Raw genomic sequence first — 15,763 nt, forward strand, 5'->3', positions numbered from 1 at the left:
CAGTGGACCAGGTAACATTACTCACACAAGATATCGAAGACAGCTTCCAGGACAATGAGAAAGCTGGCATAGTGTTCCTGGACCTGACAGCTGCATACGGCACCGTTTGGCACCGTGAACTTCACCTGAAGTTGCTGAGGACAATCCCAAACTGGCATATGGTGAACTTCATCATGGAGATGCTGTCAAACCGCAGCTTCGTCCTACAGACCAGCAACGGCCAGCGCAGCAGGCTCAGAAGACTGAGGAATGGTGTCCCGCAGGGTTCTGTTCTCTCGCCGATGCTGTTTAACATCTACATCTACGACCTGCCGGATACAACATCCAGAAAGTACGGTTACGCGGACGACCTGGCCATCATGCTGCGATGACCAACATGGAAGGCGATGGAAAACGGTATCAACCAAGACATGGGCACCTTGGTAGCCTACCTCCGGAGGTGGCGTTTGCAGCTCAGCATTGGTAAGACAGTGTCAGCGGCATACCATCTTAACAACAGAGAAGCAAAAAGGGAACTGGAAGTGTTCGTTGACAACAAACGCCTGGAGTTCCAGCAAGCCCCAAAGTACCTCGGTGTACGCCTAGATCGGATACTGTCCTTCAAGCAACACCTAGAAGAAGTTAAGGCCAAGGTGACATCAAGGGTCTCACTTATCCAACGTCTCACTGGTACGACTTGGGGAGCCTCCGCCAAGACCCTACGAATATCCATGCAAGCCCTGGTCTTCTCTGCAGCCGAATACTGCGCCCCAGCCTGGAGCAGAAGCCCACATGTGAGGAAGGTTGATGTTGCCATTAACAACGCCCTCCGCATTGTAGCTGGTTGCTTGAAGCCCACCCCGGCATTCCACCTGCCAGTCCTAGCGGGAATCGCCCCGGCCGGCCTCCGACAGGAGGCTGCTACCCTCGCCCTGGCAAGCAATGCCCAGAAACACAACTGGCACATCCTGCACAACACCACAACGATAGTGGCGCCTCCAAGCATACTCAAGTCCCACCATCCCTACAACAAGGCGGCACAAGAGATGCTCAGTTCTATCCCTGAGGACCTGTCTAGAAGCGCATGGCTGGCGGCATCTTGGAAGCAGGTGTGGGAAACGGCCGGGCCCACCCGCATCCACCGCTACATCTGGGACCCAGGAGGTGGCGTCGTAGGAGAAGACCTACCACGCCTGCAATGGACCTTGCTGAACCGTCTACGTACAGGGGTCGGCCGCTTCAAATCATCGCTGAAGATGTGGGGCCTGGCAGACAGCGCCGCGTGCGAGTGCGGCGAGCCTGAGCAGACTGCCGAACACATAATTACCACCTGCCCCCTATACAGACCACCCTCAGAAGCCGGCCTCTTCGACGTAGGACCAGAGACGAGGGCATGGCTGCACGACACTGAGCTGGCCATCTGATGATACACGAAAGAAGAAGAAGACATATATATTCCATATTCCAAGTGTTTGACCAGCTCTTGTGATTGATGTGCCCCTGCTAAGTGGTTGTCATATTATTGTGCCTGTTATCTCAATGGGATTCTTCTTATGATTTTCACTGACATTGGTTTTGCAGTAATAACATTAAACGAGAACGGCACTCGGTAGAGCACATACCTTCGCCAGACTGAACAGTTTACGTTTTGTATCCCACTGATAGACCAGATCTGGATTCGGACCTGAACCAAAATCGAATCAGCTTGTTCTTGTTTTCTAACTAATTCACCCACCAAGTTTTGTCATATTTCGTCCACAACTTTTTGAGATATCATGCTTTATATCGTTTTTGGCCCTATCACTCAATGGTGAAGAATCACTTAAATAATTAAAAAAATTATTGTCTACGAATTTATATTCAGATCTTCACCAAAATCGAATCAGCTTGTTCTTGTTGTCTAACTAATTCACCCACCAAGTTTTGTCATATTTCGTCCACAACTTTTTGAGATATCATGCTATATATCGTTTTTGGCCCTATCACTCAATGGTGAAGAATCACTTAAATAATTTAAAAAATTATTGTTTACGAATTTATATTCAGATCTTCACCAAAATCGAATCGAGTCGTCTTTATCACACACCTAACCTGTCCACCAAATTTCGTCCGAATCCGTCCACAACGTTTTGAGATATCCTGCTCACAGACAGATAGACAAACGGGTGAAAACATGACCTCAATCCATCTTTGGTGGCGGTAGGTAAAAACGTTGGTGCCTTTGGTTCATTCCGATCCATATTTGACTCCACCAGGGGATACAAAATCTTCAGTTACTAAGCAACCAGCTAGCGCTTGCCAAGCTAGCCGTTCCTTATCAACGGTTTTGAATGGAGTGCTTGCTCGAATGCTTAAGCCACTTGGCGAGCGCTCTACAATAAACCTGGTAACTGAACACACCCCAGGCTTGAACTGAAATCGAGCATGGGGAGATCCCGTTTATAGCGCCGACATTTACGATTTATAATCCAGAAATTCCCGCCCCGTCGTTCAGACTGCACGAAGAGACCGAAACACAATGTCCACTCTGTTGTAAAAAGCTTCTGGAACTATTTTGTCCTAACGTCTATCTTAAAGGCATTGTTTCTGTTTTTTATTTATTTCCACATATAATACTAAATTTTGCTTCATCTTGTTATTTTTAGACTCTTTGTTGTTGTTGTTGTTGTTTTTTGGTGTTTTGAAAAATGCATGCACCTGCATCACCAGCACAAATATAGTACCGTACAGTATATTAAAATTTAAAATTGTGTAGTTCTACTCAGCTGTTGCAGCTTCCAAAGCGTGAAATATCATTTCAGAAATTGAAATTTGTGCATTGAATATACTTAATACTTAAGTTTAGCAGGTCAGTGAAGAGAAATATATGAAATAAAAAAAAACTTCGAAAAACAACAACAACAACAGCAATGAAGTACTCCAACGCAATGAATGATTAAAGAACGAAACAGTTCTGGGCGCGGCGCGGCGGTTTATTGCTTTGCAAAGCGAAGATCTCGCTCAGCGAGGGACGACAAGGGTCTTGTGGTAGTGCAGAAGAGTTGAGGCATGATCGAGCTGGTGGGATGCGGGGCTCCGGATGTAGGCAGCCCGGGGGAGCCGCTATGCCTTGCTGGTCAAACTGGACCCGTGGACCAGGCCTCGCAGGTCCCGGTCTCTGCTCCGGGCGCTGGACACACTCAAAAACTCCGCGAGTACTTCGTGTTTCGGGTAAAGAGTCCTCGACCTTCTTGTCTCTACTTTCATGCATTATTACGCTGGTTTGTGATCAATCATTTGTGTACACGAGAAACACCTGCTCACTTCGGCAGCACTGGGAACTCGTGGGGAGGGTTATTTTTGCCCATGATCTGACCCTGGGTACGACCAACACATGTGCAAAGTTTGGTGCAGATCGAGCCAGCTCTGCTTTTCCTTATGATTCTTACACACACACACACACACACACACACACACACACACACACACACACACACACACACACACACACACACACACACACACACACACCTACCTCTCTTATAGTAGGATAGGATATCCTTTCCTCTCTAGATGGCCACACCTACATCCCAATGCATCAGAATCATCTACTATATTAAAGAGAGCCATTGTCTGTCTGTCTATGTGTGTGTCGCGATTTTCTCAGAGATTGCTGAACGGATCTTCGTCAAACTTTCAGAGGTTCATCAGTGAGTGTCTGGGTGTGTTTTAGGCAAAATAAAGTTATTTATTTGAAAAAAAAACAAAAGTCGTTTTTTTGGTTTAAAAAAAAATCTCTATAGTGCCGAAACCTTTTTGATTAATGACACTTATAATTGTATACAAGTACACATTCACATAAATAAATACAAAACACAAACATTTGGACACAAAAAATCAAACAATTCCAGAAGTGTACGACGTTTGTAGTGAAGCTTCTTCTTCCTGAACGTCATCATACTTAACTCAGAAACGTGATGAACGTCACATTCACCAGCATATGTTCAACAAAAAGGTGAAATGATGATTTTGTGGCGGACACAAAAGCCCACTGGCATGGTGACATCATTCCACGCACCAAGTGGGCGGTGGCCACGCCCGAGGGGTAGGCGTGGCCTCATGATATACACCGGGCGCCCAGCCCGGAGCAGTTCAGTGTTAGTGTGCTCTTACAATAAAGACGTTTATATGTTACCGCTTGTCCGCTTCCTCCTTGCTCACAAGCAGTGCGCGTAACGCCGCGCTTTACTGGTGACCCTCGACGTTGGATCTGCCGTAGCGATCCTTCCGAACACGACGCCATTGCAATGGCCAACGACAAGGCAATGGCGATTAAACTTCCCGAATTTTGGGAGGCCCAGGCCGAAGTCTGGTTCGTTCAAGCCGAAGCCCAATTTCAGCTTCGGCGCCTCACCAACGACGACATGCACTACTGCCATGTCGTCGCCTCCCTCGGGCCCGGCACGGCCGCTCGAGTTGTGTCCGTCCTTCGCCACCCACCGGACAGCCACAAGTACGAGGCACTCAAGCGACTACTCCTAGCCACGTTCGACCTCACAGATGACGCACGGGCCGACCGCCTCCTGGATCTCCCCGAGCTCGGCGACACGTGCCCGTCGGTCCGAATGGACCATATGCTGTCACTGTTGGGCGACGAAGCCCCCGGTTCGCTATTCCGGGCGCTTTTCCGGCGCCAACTTCCAGCGCAGGTTCGCCTCGCGTTGGCCGGGACCGAGCTAACGGAACCCCGAGCATTGGCAGCCGAGGCGGACAGGTACTTCGCCGCTTCGGACACGCGGGCGAGCGTCGGCGTGGCCGTCACGGCCCTCGAGGCTGATGTTCAGCAGCATGTTCCACAGCATCAGCTTCTACAGCATACGCAGCATGCTGATACGCACCTCGTGAACGCCGCCACGCCCCGCCCACCGCCGCGGCGAAACCCGCCACCGCGGGGAAACCCGCCAACTCCACCGGCCTGGCAGAGCCAGCCGCGCTCCTCCAGCTCCACCACCTGGTGCTGGTTCCACGCCAAGTTCGGCCACGAAGCTCGGCGGTGTCATCCGCCGTGCTCCTTCAACGGGTCGGGAAACGCCCGGGCCGGCGCTCAATAGTGGCGATGAGCGCCGGCCGTTCGAGCAGCCTGCTGTTCATAACGGACACCTTCTCCGGGCGCCGTTACCTGTGCGACACGGGAGCGCAGGTGAGTGTCATTCCCGCCGGCACGTCAGACAAGCACGCCGCGGGTGGGGGCCCCGCGCTGCTTGCCGCGAACGGGACGCCCATCCGTACGTACGGAAAACGCTGCCTCTCTCTGCGGTTTGGAGGGCAGGTTTTCCGATGGACGTTCGTCACCGCCGACGTGCCCATGGCACTGCTTGGCGCGGACTTCCTGTGCGCTAATGGGCTCCTGGTCGACGTCAAGCGCAGACGGCTTGTCCAGGCTGAGACGTTCAGCTCGCTCGCTTGTGCGTTGCCCAGCTCAACGAGCGGCTTGCCAAGCGGCTTGCCGAACGATTCGGTTCCGGCCACGTTGGTCTGTACGCTTCCGGCAGCGGACGCATTCACCCGCCTCCTCGCCGGCTTCCCGGCCCTCACGCGGCCCACCTTCTCGGCGGGGGCCGTCAAGCACGGGGTGGCCCATCACATCCCCACCGTCGGGCCACCGGTCTACGCCCGGGCACGCCGCCTCGAGCCGACGAAACTGGCGGTGGCAAAAGCGGAGTTCGCTACCCTGGAGCGACTCGGCATCGTTCGGCGCTCAGAGAGCGCTTGGGCGTCGCCGCTGCACATCGTGCCGAAGCCCGGCGGGGGATGGCGACCGTGCGGGGACTATCGCTGTCTCAATGACGCCACGACTCCCGACCGCTACCCCGTCCCCCACATTCAGGACTTTTCCGCCCGTTTGGCGGGCAGGTCCTTCTTCTCGAAGGTGGACCTCATACGCGGCTACCATCAGGTCCCCGTCAGGCCGGAGGACGTCCCGAAGACGGCGGTCATCACGCCATTCGGACTCTTCGAGTTCCTGCACATGCCCTTCGGTCTGAAGAATGCGGCTCAGGCGTTCCAGCGACTGATGGACAGCGTCCTGCGCGACTTGGATTTTGTCTACGTCTACCTGGACGATATCCTCGTCGCCAGCGCGTCCCGCGAAGAGCACCTACGCCACCTCCGCGCGCTCTTCGAACGCCTGGGCCAGCATGGCCTGATTGTGAACCCCGCAAAGTGCCGGTTCGGCGCCGCCACAATCGATTTTCTGGGGCACCGTGTCACCAGGCACGGAGCCGTCCCCCTGCCGGCCAAGGTGGAGGCAGTGAAGGGGTTTCCGCGCCCCCGCACGATCAGAGGGCTGCAGGAGTTCCTGGGCATGGTGAACTTTTACCATCGGTTCCTGCCCCGTATCGCCCAGCTCCTGCGCCCCCTGCACGAAGCTCTCCGAGGTAAGCCGGGCAAAGGCGACGTTACCTGGACCGAGCAGATGGACACGGCGTTCACGGGCGCGAAGCTCGCCTTGGCTAACGCCACCATGCTCGCGTACCCGGCGCCCGATGCACCGATCGCCCTCACCACCGATGCCTCGGACTACGCGGTGGGCGCGGTGCACGAGCAATGGGTGCGTGGAGCTTGGCAACCGCTGGCGTTCTTTAGCCGGCAGCTTCGCCCGCCCGAACGCCGTTACAGTACCTTCGACCGCGAGTTGCTCGGACTTCACTTGGCGGTCAGGCACTTCCGCCATCTGCTCGAGGGCCGTGCGTTCACTGCCTTCGTCGACCACAAGCCGCTGATCTTCGCGATGGGCAAGGTCACCGAGCCGTGGTCGGCCCGGCAGCAGCGTCACCTCTCGGCCGTGTCCGAGTACACGACGGACATCCAGCACGTCGCGGGGAAGGACAACCCGGTGGCGGATTGCCTTTCCCGGGCCGTCGCCCACGCAGTCCACCTCGGCATCGACTATGCCCGGATGGCAGCGGACCAGGCCGCTGACCCCGACGTCCAGGCCTTGCGGACCGCCGTCACGGGCCTCCGCGTCACCGAGGTGCCGTTCGACGGCGCGGGGGCGGCCCTCTTGTGCGACGTCTCCCTCGGGCGTCCTCGCCCCATCGTGCCCGCGGGCTGGCAGCGCCAGGTGTTTCCACGCCATCCACGGCCTGTCCCACCCGGGCGCGAGGGCCTCCCAAAGGCTGATCGCCGACAAGTTCGTCTGGCATGGCCTCCGGAAGGCCGTCCGCGGCTGGGCCAGGACGTGCCTCGCGTGCCAGCGCGCCAAGGTGCACCGGCACACCCAGGCCCCGTTGGCCCCGTTCACGGTGCCGGAACGCCGGTTTGACCACGTCCACGTGGACCTGGTGGGACCTCTGCCCCCCTCGCGGGGTTTCACCTACGTCCTCACCATGGTGGACCGCACCACCCGGTGGCCGGAGGCCGTGCCCTTGGCGTCGACAACGGCGGCCGATGTCGCGCAGGCTTTCATCGCCACCTGGGTCGCCCGGTTCGGCGCCCCCTCAGACATCTCATCCGACCGCGGCCCCCAGTTCACCTCAGAGCTCTGGGGGGCGGTTGCGCAGGGGCTCGGGGTCCGGCTGCACCGAACCACGGCCTACCACCCCCAGGCTAACGGCCTGTGTGAGCGATTTCACCGCTCATTGAAGGCCGCGCTCCGGGCCACGCTCCGCGACGGCGGCTGGGTCGACAGGCTCCCCTGGGTCCTGCTGGGCCTCCGGACGGCGCCCAAGGAGGACCTGCGCGCATCCGCGGCGGAGTTGGTCTTCGGGCAACCGCTGCGGGTGCCGGGCGAGTTCCTCCCCGACTCCACGGCACCATGGTCCGCGGCACAGCAGCGCTCCGCTCTGCAAGAGACCGCCCAGAGGTTCGCCCCGGTGCCAACGGCATGCCACGGGCACCCACCGACGCACGTCGCCCCGGAGCTTCGCACGGCGGAGTACGTCTTCGTCCGCCACGATGCCCATCGGACACCACTGCGGCCCCCGTACGACGGGCCTTTCCGCGTGCTGGAGACCGGGGCGAAGCACTTCACCCTGGACATCGGCGGTACTCCTGACCGCGTTTCGGTAGACCGCCTCAAGCCGGCCCACCTCGATGTGGACCATCCACCGCCAGTGGCCCGACCCCCACGTCGGGGCCGCCCTCCTGCGGGCGGACCCCCGGCACCGCTGCCACGCCGCCCCCCGGTCCTGCACCCATCCCAGGGGCAGCCAGGGGCATCCCACCTGGCATCCCTGCACCCCGGACGCCGCCGATCGCCAGGGGGCGCTTCGGCCGGGTCATTCGTCTGCCCCGCAAACTGGCCCTCCAGGTGCGCGGGAATTCTGGGGGGGCGCGTGTGGCGGACACAAAAGCCCACTGGCGTGGTGACATCATTCCACGCACCAAGTGGGCGGTGGCCACGCCCGAGGGGTAGGCGTGGCCTCATGATATACACCGGGCGCCCAGCCCGGAGCAGTTCAGTGTTACAGTGTGCTCTTACAATAAAGACGTTTATATGTTACCGCTTGTCCGCTTCCTCCTTGCTCACAAGCAGTGCGCGTAACGCCGCGCTTTAATTTGACATTTGTAATGGATTCTGATTTGGATGTAATTGCTTTTCCATTATATTTGCCCTCATTTCAAATATGCCAATGTTTATTTTTCACTTTAGCAACGCCAGGTACTCCAGACTTATATACTTTATACTTTACTTGTATACTTTACACAAACACATATACTTTACTCGGGGTACAAATACAACTTTGGTTGGGGGTAACATAGGCTGTGTGGCCGTGGCCTCATTCGGGGGTGTGGGGGACTGGGAGAGGAGCATAAAAGCTCTATGTCAACGTGTACCGTGTAGCGCCACCTGGTGATGATGGCAGAGGGTATTACAATTTGCTTTTCACCCTTCAGCCCAATGGGCTAAGGGGTATTGTCGGCATGGGCGGGCGTCCGGGTGTCCATCAACTTTTGGTTTCCGTCAATTTCAAGGAGAACGGCTTGTCTGATTAAATCCATTTTTGCAGTGTGTGTTGGGGTTGAGTAGAGGAAGGTTCCTTTCGAAAATGGGCGCGCTGCGATTTTCGATATGGCCGCAACGGTAGCCATCTTGAAATTGGTTTCCATCAATTTTGAGCAGAACGGCTTGTCCGATTAAATCCATTTTTGCAGTGTGTGTTGGGGTTGAGTAGAGGAAGGTTAGTCGGTGCGTTGCGATTTTCAATATGGCCGCCACGGCAGCCATCTTGAAATTGGTTTCCGTCAATTTCGAGCAGAATGGCTTGTCTGATGAAATCCATTTTTGCAGTGTGTTGGGGTTGAGTAGAGGAAGGTTCATGGGCGTGAAATCGTTTAATGGGTTCATGGGCGAAAATTTCATTACTTGCAGTTGCTACTCAGCATACAACTTCGCTTCAAATAACAAATTATCATCAATGCTTCCTTTCACTATGCATGGGCTGAGGGGTTACGCCCGCTTTGTGGTGCTATTTATTTACCTTGGCAACACTGAGGCTAGAGGGTATTACATTTTCCTTTTTTTACCTGGGCAACACTGAGGTTAAAGCACTCTTTGCATGTGTAAATTTTTTCTCCTTCTCATCCCCCCTACCACAAAACAGAGGGGCCAGTCAAAGGTTGGTAATGCATACACGACAAATGGTTGGTAATGTCACGTCTATAGCTAGTTATCACCAGCCTTGGACGGATGAACCGAACCAGCTTTAACTCCCGAGGCCTCCTCCCGTTTATGGCAGTTTTTGCGCGTGCAGGATGGAAGAAATACGAAGCGTTTAACTACACAAAAACACGGGTTTATTCTGAAACCCAAACCAATAACGAAACAACAAAAGGTAACGATAATGATTTGTAACGAAATAAGGCGCCGAATGAAGACCACAAAAATAAAGCTGAGGTAACTAAATTCTATGGTGAGGATCCTCCGCTCAGATACAAACACACACAAAGGGTAAAGTAATAAAATAAAAGCTCCCTCTCCAGCACTTGGCTGTCCCCAAAATGGGTCCTGTTGGTGATGTCGGCAGTGGTGATGTGTGGAGCCACAAGGGTGGGAAGCTTGGAAAATGGTGACTGCATCAAATGCCGTGCGCCTAAAAACACTTGGTATGGAGGCTGTGGCGAGCCCGCACACGGCCCTCTATCTTTCCCCTCTGCTTGGGAAAGGGCAACGCGGCCTCCAGCTCCCCCGAAGAGCCCAACAGTCCAAGCTCCCACACGATCCCTGCAGAAAACCCCTCTCTCTCTCAAGATTCCCAAAATGGCCATACTCCTTGCTTATCATGGACCAATCGCGCTCTCTCCCACTCAACCAATCGTGATTCGCTTTTGGGTATGTTTGTCCACCCAGAATGTGAGTATGTCATGTGTATTAATTAGATTAAACACTTTAGAGCCCTAACACCCATTAAGACCCCTAACACTCATTAAGACCCCTAACACACATTAAGACCCTTCAGACCCCGATGACACTTCAGACCCCTAAGACTCCCGAAGGCCATTAGATTCCTTTCCACACTCCAGACCTTTAGACCTTCACATCTTTCAGACCTTTTAAGTATATCCCTTTGACCTTTGGACCCTTTTCACCCCTCAGCCCAATGGGCTAAGCCCTAAGGGGTATTGTCGTCAGGGATGTCGTCCGGGCGGGCGTCCGGGTGTCCTTCAACTTTTGGTTTCTGTCAATTTCAAGAACGGCTTGTCCGATTAAATCCATTTTTGCAGTGTGTGTTGGGGTTGAGTAGAGGAAGGTTCATTTCGAAAATGAGCGCGCTGCGATTTTCAATATGGCCGCCACGGTAGCCATCTTGAAATTGGTTTCCGTCAATTTCGAGCAGAACGGCTTGTCCGATTAAATCCATGTTTGCAGTGTGCGTTGGGGTTGAGTAGAGGAAGGTTCCTTTCGAAAATGGGCGTGCTGTGATTTTTAATATGGCCGCCACGGCAGCCATCTTGAAATTGGTTTCCATCAATTTCGAGCAGAACGGCTTGTCCGATTAAATCTATTTTTGCAGTGTGTGTTGGGTTTGGGAAGAGGAAGGTTCATGGGTGCGAAATGGGTTTATGGGCGAAAATTTCTTTCCTGCAAAATCCTATTCGGTATACAACTTCGCTTCAAATAACAAATTATCATCAATGCTTCCTTTCACCATGCATGGGCTGAGGGGTTACGGCCGCTTTGCGGTGCTATTTATTATACATTTTAGGACCCTTTACACCCCTTCAGACAATTCCAACCCTTTAGATCGTAAAGGTTATGCTTTCACCCCTATTTGTCTGTCTGTTTGTGAACAGGATATCTCAAAAATTTGTGGACTGATTCCAACGAAAGTTGTTGGACAAGTTGGGTATGTGACACAGACCAAATTATTACATTTTGGTGAAGATCCGGATCCGGTAATTTTTAAAGTGATTATTCACCATTTAGAGATAGGGAAGTTTGCGGTTTTGTATCACGATTGGGTAAGAGTTTCTTCTCACATCCTTATTTACAGGAATTGGTGCTTAATCGTGTAATTGCGCCATTTTGGGCTGAGTTGGCTCTAAATGCCACAGTGGTTGTGTTTGCCACAGTGTTGTTTCATCTAAATGCTTTGGTTGCAAAGATAGCTCAGAGGTAGCGTACTCCCCTTTGAGTCGTCTCTTCTGGCGTCCATTCCCGAACTGACTATAAACTGTGAAATTGTTGCCTCGCAAGCAGGGTGATCCGTCAATGCATAAACCGTCCATGGGAAGATTCACTCAGCTGGGCACTTGTCTGATAGCATTCATTGATGGGTGTTGAAGACAAAACGCCATATTTTGCAAAGGATAGCCGATCATCTCCGGCACCCTGGACAAATACCAAATTCCCGCTTTGACATTTGGGGGGAACTGCTTCGGTGGCACAGCCATGCTTCCAGAAATGAAGCAGTCGGCTGCCATGTTATACATACAAGTTGTTGAAAAATCTGAATGCTGTTATCAGTGTGGGGAAGCCTTCGTCTTTCAGAATAATGTGTGGCCTGGCCAATGCTCCAGCCTCTTGTGGCATTTTCTCATCAGCACCATGCTGATGTTTAGAAACCAATGCTCTTGAACATTCCTTGGTAAACCCTGTCCAGTCTGCCAATGAGTGCCCCAAACAGGCATGTGGGAAACAAAGCTAGAAGCTATAGCCTGTGTCAGACACTTATTTACAGCGCCATAGTGTCTGCCAAAGCGTTGCTGTATTTCAGCCAGGTTTGCAACATTCACAAATTGCCCCCTCTGGTTTCATACTTGTCTCTTATTCATAAAACTTTTCCTTCCTTTCCATCCTTCCCATTTCTTTCCCCCCACTCACTTGACCGTAGCCAGGAGCTTTTGATCAAGCGGTGAATGACATTAAATCTTCGATCATGGATCCAGAAGCAGATGGCAACCTACAGAGTGCCTGGCTCTTGGCTGAGTATGTTCGTTGTATTGAAAGTAATGAGGTTATTGTTCTATCACAATATGGGTGTGGCTCATTGAATTTTCATTTATTAGCCATCAGTATCGTGTTTATCAATGTATCTATTGACTCTTTCACCTATCTATTCGTTTATCTGTGCATTTATTATTTGTTTTCTCGCTCTTTTATTATAAGTTTCACTTCCGCCACTGAAAGTGGACAGAGGTTGTGTTTTCAACTCTGTCTGTCTGGTTGTTTGTGAGCGGGATATCGGGATATCTCAAAAGGTTATAGACGGATTCGGCCGAAACTTGGTGGACAGGTTGGGTGTGTGACAAGGCCAAGTTTGTTCGATTTTTGGGAAGATCCAGATCCGGATACGAGCATTTATTTATTTATTTATTTATTTATTTATTTATTTTTGAAAGCGATTCTTCACCATTGGGAGATAGGGCCAAAAACAGGTTGGGTGTGTGTTCCTCACCAAATTCTCATGATGTTTGATCATCATCGTCATAATCCATTGCCATTGTGGACAAAACTTGCATGTGATTTAAAACTATTATAGTTGGAATTAATATCCGAGCTTGTACAGTATATCTATTTGTGGGCAAATCTACTGCCATCTCATGACGTTTTTCAGAACTACACCTCATACTTTTGAACGGGATGAAAAGCTCCTCTACTTCCATGTTTCATGCATTCTCAGATGAAAGAATACAGGGAAATCATTGTTGATCAATTGAGCTCTTGGTGTTGGAGATTTATAGCCAGTGATAGCCCACCCAAAACATTCTGGCCAAATCGTAGTCCTTTGTTTTGTTCTCCAAAGTATATTCACAGGGTGCATTTTTGTTTTTGTGGTAATTTACAGACTTGGCATTTAATATGGAATATTTTTTTTGTGGGGGTGAACTTACTTTTCAAGATGTCTTAGAACCAAAAGTTCATTGGAATTATGTTGAAATTATTCTAGATTTTGTTAATGTGACCTTTAAAAGAAACAAAAACCACATTTGACATTTCGAAACAAATAAATTGATCCTTGAAAGTGATGTAAACTGATATCGAACTCGATTCATGGACAGTACTGTGTTAAACTTCTGTAGGTTTTCCAGAAGTATCTCTTTATTTTGCACATTAGCCAAAAATTTTTTAAACAAAAACAAAAGTTAAATTACGACTGGGATTACGGACAGTAAAATTACAGTTCAGTACTTCGTGTAACCCCCACGAGCATTCAGGAGAGCACGTACACGTTGAGGCATGCTGTTCATGAGATTTGCCAAGGTTTGGACAGGAATCGCTTGCCATGCAGTGACAATAGCCTGCTGCAATTCACGCACAGAGGTCGGCTGCTGGTCCAAGTGGTCGATTTGACGCGTTAATTCTGCCCACAAGTTCTCTATCGGATTCATATCCGGGGACATGGCAGGCCACTCCATATGCTCTAAACCACGGTCAGCAAGAAAGTGTTGGATCATGCGAGCACGATGAGGCCGTGCATTGTCATCTTGGAAGACAATGTTTCCTCGAAAGACTGCACGAGCAAATGGAAGGAATGTTTCTTCCAGAATGGCCCTGTACTTGAACTGGTTCAGATTTCCATTCAGAACAACCAGGTCAGTTTTGCCCCCTGCATGAAAAGCAGCCCAAATGGTCACCCCACCACCTCCAGCTTGGACTCTTGGCACTATACAATCTTTGTTGTAGGCTTCATGCACTTGTCTGCGCACTCGGATGTGGCCATCTTGACGATAGACCAAAAATCTAGACTCGTCACTGAAGATGACGTGATTCCAGTGTCCTGGCTGCCATTGACGGTGCTCTCAGGCCCACTGCAATCGGCGCTGGCGGTGTTGTCTGGTCAGGCGTGGCTTTCTCAGGGGATGCCTGGCACGATAGCCTGCTTGAACCAGTCGTTGGTTGACTAGCCTTCTGGATACAGGCACATTTGTCAGTTGCTGCCACTTAGCCCTAAGCCGATTAGCTGACTTGGTACGGCCATTGCGGACTAACCGGTGCAGCTGGCGATCATCCCTCCTTGTGGTTCTGCGGGGACGTCCTGGCCTCGGTATTGGAGTAGGGACACCCCTCTGAGCATTTCGTTTCAGGATCTTTGACACCTGACCTTGAGTGATGCCATACTGCCGAGCAATAGCACGCTGTTTCATGCCATAATTTCGTAAAGCCACCACTCCAAGACAAACAGCATTGTCGAGTTGACGGACCATCTCCAGAGGAAGCGGCAATAACTTTTGGAGATGTGCAGCAGTTGTTTTCTACTAATACAGAACGCAACAACCTTTGTATACCCGACTGTGAAGCCAATCATCAAATGCACCTGTCCGTACATTTTGCCACGCCACCTGTGATATAATCCTGTTGTTGACTTCTTTCTGCGACAGACAATCAGTGACATGGTTCTTTTAACAAATAAATCACCAAAGTGTAAAAGAAACTCACCAGATTGATATACTGAGTTAAGAAAGTAAACCCAAGTCAAGAAAAAAAAAAAATTCCATATTAAATGCCAAGTCTGTATTAAGGAAGAGAATAGCTGAGCAGGCAGCCAAATTGTGTTAGTTTAAATAACTTGCGACTTCTATCTATTGTTACGTGCTCCTCCCCAAACCCCGGTCACGGTGTACCTCCGAACCCCGAGAGGAGTCACGGCAGAAAGATGTGTTATTCTGTATGTCAAAGATCAATGGTGAAACCACACCAATTGTTACCAACAAACAAGTATTGTATTAAGGTCACACAAGAATAACAGTACAAAAAACAATAGTAATCAATTGTACAACAAATATATCATTCCTATGATGGTACCATCAGTTTCGTACAATATATATCACTGTGCTCCAAGTGAGCGAAAAGAACATCCCCAATGTCTGTCCCGGCTTCAAGCCAAAGTTGATCCACGCTCCAGTGATCGTCAGAACGATGTCGAATCGAGACCAGAATCCCGTTCGGTTGACAGTGACAGTCACGCTGCCAAAGACGCGTAAAGGTGCCCTCAAGGCGACTGGGAAATCACCCCTTTGGATATGGACGTTCAACGGCTCCCTTTACGGAGAACTGCAAATTCCCACTCAAAATCCACATTACACACACACACCAGCTTAACTTCTGGATGCGGCGAAATGGTTGAAGCGAGGCAAAGAGCCCAGAGTGGTGCAAAATCAGGCGCGAGACAAAAACGGCCAACGGGCCTCTTCTCGAGGCGTAACTGCCCTCAAACAACGATTCTCTTCGGAATCGACGCAAAACCTGACACACAGGTTTATCTGTCACAGCGATAACAACTCTGTCGCAGGAATCCCTTTCCCGGGAAACCCAAAGTTCACTCGTGACCCTCGTTCGCCAACGCTTGCTCAAGACCTCGAA

At 51.4% G+C, this 15,763-nt stretch overlaps 1 protein-coding gene across 1 annotated transcript in view; it reads left to right on the forward strand.

Moving 5' to 3' along the window:
* The first annotated feature begins 2,872 nt into the window (after positions 1 to 2,872).
* Positions 2,873 to 15,763, forward strand: part of LOC137425052 (tumor protein p63-regulated gene 1-like protein) — a 34,317-nt gene continuing 21,426 nt past the window's right edge. The window contains exons 1-2 of the mRNA XM_068113057.2: positions 2,873 to 3,189; positions 12,294 to 12,388. Of these exons, the coding sequence (XP_067969158.1) occupies positions 3,028 to 3,189; positions 12,294 to 12,388 (257 nt within the window). The 5' untranslated portion in view covers positions 2,873 to 3,027. The remainder of the gene's footprint in view (positions 3,190 to 12,293; positions 12,389 to 15,763) is intronic.

This window comes from Myxine glutinosa, chromosome 4 (genome assembly GCF_964187855.1).
Source record: "Myxine glutinosa chromosome 4, kmMyxGlut1.1, whole genome shotgun sequence".
NCBI classification, from domain to species: Eukaryota; Metazoa; Chordata; class Myxini; order Myxiniformes; family Myxinidae; genus Myxine; species Myxine glutinosa.